General features: G+C 40.2%; 1 protein-coding gene across 5 annotated transcripts in view; it reads left to right on the forward strand.

The window, feature by feature from the left end:
• The window catches only part of TBC1D5 (TBC1 domain family member 5), a 314,125-nt gene extending 308,346 nt beyond the window's left edge, over positions 1 to 5,779 (forward strand). For 3 of the 5 annotated variants that reach the window (XM_063128520.1, XM_063128544.1, XM_063128536.1), the window contains one exon: positions 1,605 to 5,779. In XM_063128520.1, the coding sequence (XP_062984590.1) occupies positions 1,605 to 1,901 (297 nt within the window). In that variant the 3' untranslated portion in view covers positions 1,902 to 5,779. The remainder of the gene's footprint in view (positions 1 to 1,604) is intronic. The other 2 variants (XM_063128512.1, XM_063128529.1) reach the window with 1 other exon arrangement.
• The last annotated feature ends 221 nt before the right edge of the window (positions 5,780 to 6,000 follow it).

Below are 6,000 nucleotides of genomic sequence, written 5' to 3' on the forward strand. Positions count from 1 at the left end.
ATCAAGCTACAGCTTTTCCTAACCTAGCACTATAGCGGTTGAAAAAGCTGCACTTCATGGCATTCTCTCTTCTATGCACCTTTTAAGAGTTGAATGGAAAGATGTGTGTGTGTTATTTTCATTGCTATTAGAATGGAGGTAAGGATAGCTGTTCTACTTCTTGATTTGGTTCGACTCCTCTTGCTCCCCACTGCTTCACCCCTTCTCCACATCAGTTGTCTCCTGCCTGCCCTGAAGTTAACCAAGGGTAGCAGGAATGCCTCCTGTGGATTTTCTACCACCATCCCCTGCCATCCCAGGACATGGATTTTTCTCCATTTCTTTTGTAAGCTGAGATAGTAACAGAGCTTCTTTACTGCTCCCCAGCAGTAGTGGCAAATTTGCCCCCCTCCTTAAGTAGCCCACACTCCAGTGCAGCTTTTTCCAATATGGTACCCGCCAGCTGTTTTGAACTTCAACTCCCATCAGCCCCGGCCAACATGGGAAATGGTCAAGAATACTGAGTTGTAGTCCAAAACAACTCTCCAATCATCAGGTTAGGGAAGGTTGCTCTAATTGGTGCCTAAAGGGAGACACATGCATACTCATGTGTAAATGTTTAATTTGCCATTTTTAAATTTAAAAAATGGTATGTTTCAAATAGGTCTGCAAGCATCATGGGTGTACATTTTTAATTTACACCCATGAAGCTTGCATCCCTGTTTGAAACATATTATTTGGGGGTGTTGCTTGCTTTACTGTAGGTGATACAAATAGGTTTTATCCTACTAGCAGATACTCATCAGGAAAAATGTTCCGAGGAGCCAGATGGCACTGGGTGTAAGGTTGTTAACTTTCAAAGCTACTGGAAGTATAATTCTGTCATTTTCCATTTATTCAGTAGCAGAAGCAGATGGGAGAAAACATGTTTCATGTCACTATAAGTTTGCTTAAACTAAAACTGGCAGAGGAAAGAGTGGGAAGATATTTCACCTCTGGAAATATCAGCATTAGAAAGAGCTTGGGTATTGCAAAGGATATACATGAATATGAAACTGGGGGAAGAAAATAATTGCCTATAAACTTAGATTTTACATTTTAAGCTGTGCAATGGGGTTATTTTAACATATATTCTTTGCAATGCTATAGTTAGCATCAAACCTCGTTAAAAATGTGTTTTACATTGTGAGTTGCCACATGCTGCTTCACATGTGACATTTTTCTTGCATCGAGATAATCTCCCTGTAGGAAAACAGTGTACACAGTCATGCATCAGGAATGCACAGCCAGCCGGGTGTGGAGAAGCCAGCAATGCAGCTCTGGTGGGAGGGAGGAGGGCAATTGCCCTGAATCACTTAAGTCCTGTGCATGCTTACGTTAAGGAACACCTCCACCCTATAAACCCACTCATCCTTTATGATCTGTAGGAGAGGCACGACTTAAAGAGCTCCCAACTAGGATCCCCTTTATATGTACCTTTAATGGTGTGCACCTTTACACGGGAGCAATGGTGGAGGCAGAGGCGGCCACGCCTGTAAAGGTATGTGCCAGACATGGCATAAATACATGTGGGGTTTTTTCACCTCTGGCTTTATTGTTTATTCTTAAACCCTTTTGTTTCATAGGCTGCTTCCGATGCAAGCGAAAGCTCCAACAACAGGCCCACCGATGACTATATCCTAGTTTCCAAAGAAGAGGAAGGAAATGTTAGTACTGCTTCTGAGCATGTGCAGACTGTGCCAGCCTGCAAGGATGGGGCCACCAAGAGTGAGGCTCCGTGTCACTCTTCATTAGCCTTTTCTGATCCACTGATGGGGTCCATATCCGCCTCTTCTAGTAATCTCAGTTCCAGCCCCGATGACGACAGCAGCAGCAACAGCAAGGATTCTGACTTTACCATTGTGAGCCCTTTGGAAATTTAAATAACACCCCCCCCCCTTAAAGCCAGTTCATCAACATATGCATCTGACACTCTGCAGGACTGGGGGGCTCAAGATCCATAATGCCAAAATAATTAGGCAATCCATTTCAGTAAGAAACATTAAAAAAAAACCATCAAATGTGTAATAATTGCCTTGAAGACATGCACATGTTGATCTCAAGATCTTATGTATAAGTAAAGGTACTCATAGGTTTACTTTGTTAGCAACTTCTTGGAATATTGAAGTAGTAACTTATAGTCCTTCATCACATAGAATAACATGCTACGCTTCATTTCTTGGGTTCAGGTGAGCATCCTGCACAAATGTGGGGAAAACAAATGAATCTGGTGATCATTTCTGATCCTGGCAGATGATTTGGTCTGGGCAGAAAGTAGGATGCTCCTCCTAAAATATGGCAGCTAGAAAATGAGCAAAGTACAAGATTCACAGTTAAGTCCCGATTGCCTTGCAGGTACTAAGACAGCAACTGACCTGCTGAACCATTTCCTTGGGGAACCCTGCACCTCTCAACTATGCTGAATTTACATATGGAAGAAAACCACTAACTGCTATTCATACCAGGCAAAATTAGGGCACTCTTGTAAAGTAATACAAATTAAGTGCAAATTAGATGCTTTGAAACCCTCCACTTTGGTCTCCATCAAATATGAACTTCTTCCTTAACGTAGCTGGCTCGAACAAGTTTGCTTGTATAGTGCTGTCTGGAATGTATTTTTAGAGCAGTTTCAGGACCTGTGCAATCCCATCAGGCCAAGAAACTGTGTTCTTTGAGGATCATAATACTGCGATTAGAAACAATTCCCTTCCTTCCCCCCCCCCATTTTTTTAATATACGAGATCTGCTTCACCACACTATTCCCACCAAGGGCAATAAGATTTCTAGTGCTTTTAATCCCAGCGATGTCATCTTTCACTAAAGCGCATGTTTCTCTGACTCTTGGAGTAGGCTAAAAATATTTCTGGAAGCAGCTTATTCTCATACCATGAGAAGAGGAGAAACAAAGATGAATTCATCTGTCAATATCCAGAATGAATGCACAGTAAATACTACTAATGGAGTAGTGCTAATCTTTCTAGCTTTTAGAGTCTATATTTGAAGTAGTTCTTCCTCTGAGTCTCACCCTCACTGCCAGTGAAAGAATAACCAGATGGTAATTTCATGAAAGAGCTGAAAATCTGGGCTACCACCTGGTTAGCACAACACAGGGGTCTCATCGGGAGTTATTTAACCCATGATGAACCACAGCCCATGTGGGCACCATTTTGAACAAGCAACCCTGGCTCGGGGCTTGTCATGTCATACACTCATCAAGAATTATTTGGAAGTTCAGCTACCCTCACATAGCCCTTGGTTTGTTTTAGGGTTATACAAGGGCTGCTTAACTCTCAGATTATCCTTGGCGGCTGGGTTTGCATGATATGACAATACCCGCTCAGGTTTGCATAACCAAAATATTAAATAACACACAGTGAGCCAGTCGTTTTGTCAAAACAGATTGAGACACAGGTCCCTTATGAATAGGCTCTCCCTTCTACAGGCAGCCAATGATAAAACTGTATATACAGCATCTCCTTAGATAGCACTAATTTTACTGACCCAGGGGGAGAATTTGGATTTATTGACCTAAGTCACTGACCCGCTGGGGATCTTTCATCTTAGCATGGCGCTAGTATTGAGCAAATTAAATTTTGAACAGCTTCCAACTTGCAGGTTGAACACAGTAACACTACAAGAGGAAATGAGCGCTATAACAAAAATCACTTTGGTATTCAGCTGTGCCTACCCATGCATTTTTGCTTGCCAAATATACCATGACGAAAGCTTTCTCCAGATCAAGTCAGGAGAGCGGGCAATGGCTCGGTGATGTCAGCCTCTAAAAAGACCTAATTAGGTCTCTAATCTGTTTTTCTGCTGCACTTGGAAATGAAAATCTCTTAGCCATGAAATGTGTAACACATTAGGAAAGACATTTTTACTAAGGATGTTGCACCTCATTTTCTCTAGGACCCTTGGTGGTAACAACAACAAAAGTTGCTAGTATTATCACAGCCTATTACTCTGCCTCCATTGTAGAAAGATGCTGCTGAAGGATATTCTCAAATCTTTATTTCAAAGTAAAACACTCTGCTTGTACACTTTATTTTTCCCAGACACACACAGTATAACTATAACCATGCAATGCAGCTGCATGGTTAATCTAGGGCATGAAAAATGTGAATGATGATTAATAGCAGTTGTAACTCACATTAAGAATACTTCTACCCAGTCATCTGCAGTGTGAGTCATGCGAAATCAAATTGCAACCTGACCCCAGAGCATGAGAGAATCTTGTTACATAACATAGAGCTCTTTGTAAAATAATTGTTCCAAAATATCGTGGGCAGAACAGGTGGAGATTTTGGGGTTTATGGGCAATGAAAAATCCACAGTTGTACTTTGCCCTGAACTGAATGGAATATGTTTGTTGGGTAAGTTGACTCTCCCAGAATTCACGTTTGCTAACATTTTAAGAATGTCCTGGGCTGCAGAAGTCCAAAATAAGCAGATAATTGCTATTGTATGGTAGTAGGTTCACATTGCTCTGAAGTAATTCTTCATGGGAAGATGTCCCCTGTGCCTTGTAAAAGTGGAAGTATTGCTGAGAGGTTGTGTAAAGAGCTTAACAATATATACAATTTGTGTATGGATCAGTCACGTGACTGTTGATCTGGATGAGCTACTTAGAACGTTCTGGGCGGATGCAATGCGTCTATGCCAGCTTAAACCTAGTACTCCTTCTCACGTAAACTTCCACAGTAAACCACCTCAGGATTCAGCCTTATGGTCTGCGTGCAGGTTTATTGCATTTCCTTGAATTTGTAAGGACAACAAGAGAGGATTACACGGCTGGTGATTAATTTTGATCCTATAAACGTGGCTCACCTTACTCCTTTCTGCCTAGATTCGTTGCTGTTATGACACAAAGGAAAGTGCCATTTGGAGTAAAGAGCTATTTAAAAATGGGAAACCGAGCAAGAGAGGCAATAGGAAAATGGCAGATCATCTTTCACAGGGTGGGGATTATTGAATGTTTTATAATCTTTTATGATCAACTCTTGTTGTCTACTGATTTCAGGGATCTTTTTCTTTTCTTATCAGAGCGGTCTTAGTGCCATGAAACAAAGCAATCTTGAAGTAAAATTGATTTTTTTTTAAAAAAAAAATACCTTGCTAGGTTGTTTTTGTTTTTTACATGTTTGCTTTAATTCGTATCTCTTTACTTCCTCAATGCCTGTAATTATCTATGATTTCAGAGAATAAATGGTGCTTTACTGATGGAGAAAGATGAAACCTGAGTAACTCCATTAAGGGAGTTAAACCTGGTAATATCATGTCCCAGTGTATCTCAATGATATATTGCAGTCTGCTTTTTGATAATGCTGGAAGTGTTTGGTTTTGTATATACATCAATCCAAAAAGATTAGCTCATAATAATCGCATATTGCCTTACGTTAGGTTTACTAGAGGGTACTTCCCACTTTAAAGTACCAGTTTATTCTCTCCTCTAAAGATAACCTGCTCATATTGTCCATGGATAATGCTAATCTGGTAGAAAATAATTTGCAGTATAAATCCAGATTTGTACTAATGTGTGGGACTCTAAAGCATTTTTCAAACTGTTAGAGACGCATCTGATTTCCTTGCATCTTTACCATATGACTATTTTAAGTCTTTTGCATGTAATGTCAATCACGTTACTGCAGAATGGTGATGAACATATAGTGACTGGATGTTCAGTTTTAGCTGTGGAACTTTGTATCTTTCCTCTATAAGAATGTCTGCAAACTTTATTAAAGAAATACCTAATATGCACATACTTCTGTGTTTCGCATGGGTTTTTTCTTGCAAATGTGAAAATTATCCCTATATATCCTCCCCATCTTATGAAAGGAAACCCCATGTTCTTCCTCTCCCTGAGAGATTAGTCTAAAAGCACAGATTTGTCTGCAATCATTTCACTTGATACTTAGAAAACATTTAGCAAACTATATTGGCAATTTGTGACTTTGGAAAAATTGGATTTCCACAGACATTTTT

The sequence above is a fragment of the Elgaria multicarinata genome, chromosome 1 (genome assembly GCF_023053635.1).
Source record: "Elgaria multicarinata webbii isolate HBS135686 ecotype San Diego chromosome 1, rElgMul1.1.pri, whole genome shotgun sequence".
Taxonomy (NCBI): Eukaryota; Metazoa; Chordata; class Lepidosauria; order Squamata; family Anguidae; genus Elgaria; species Elgaria multicarinata.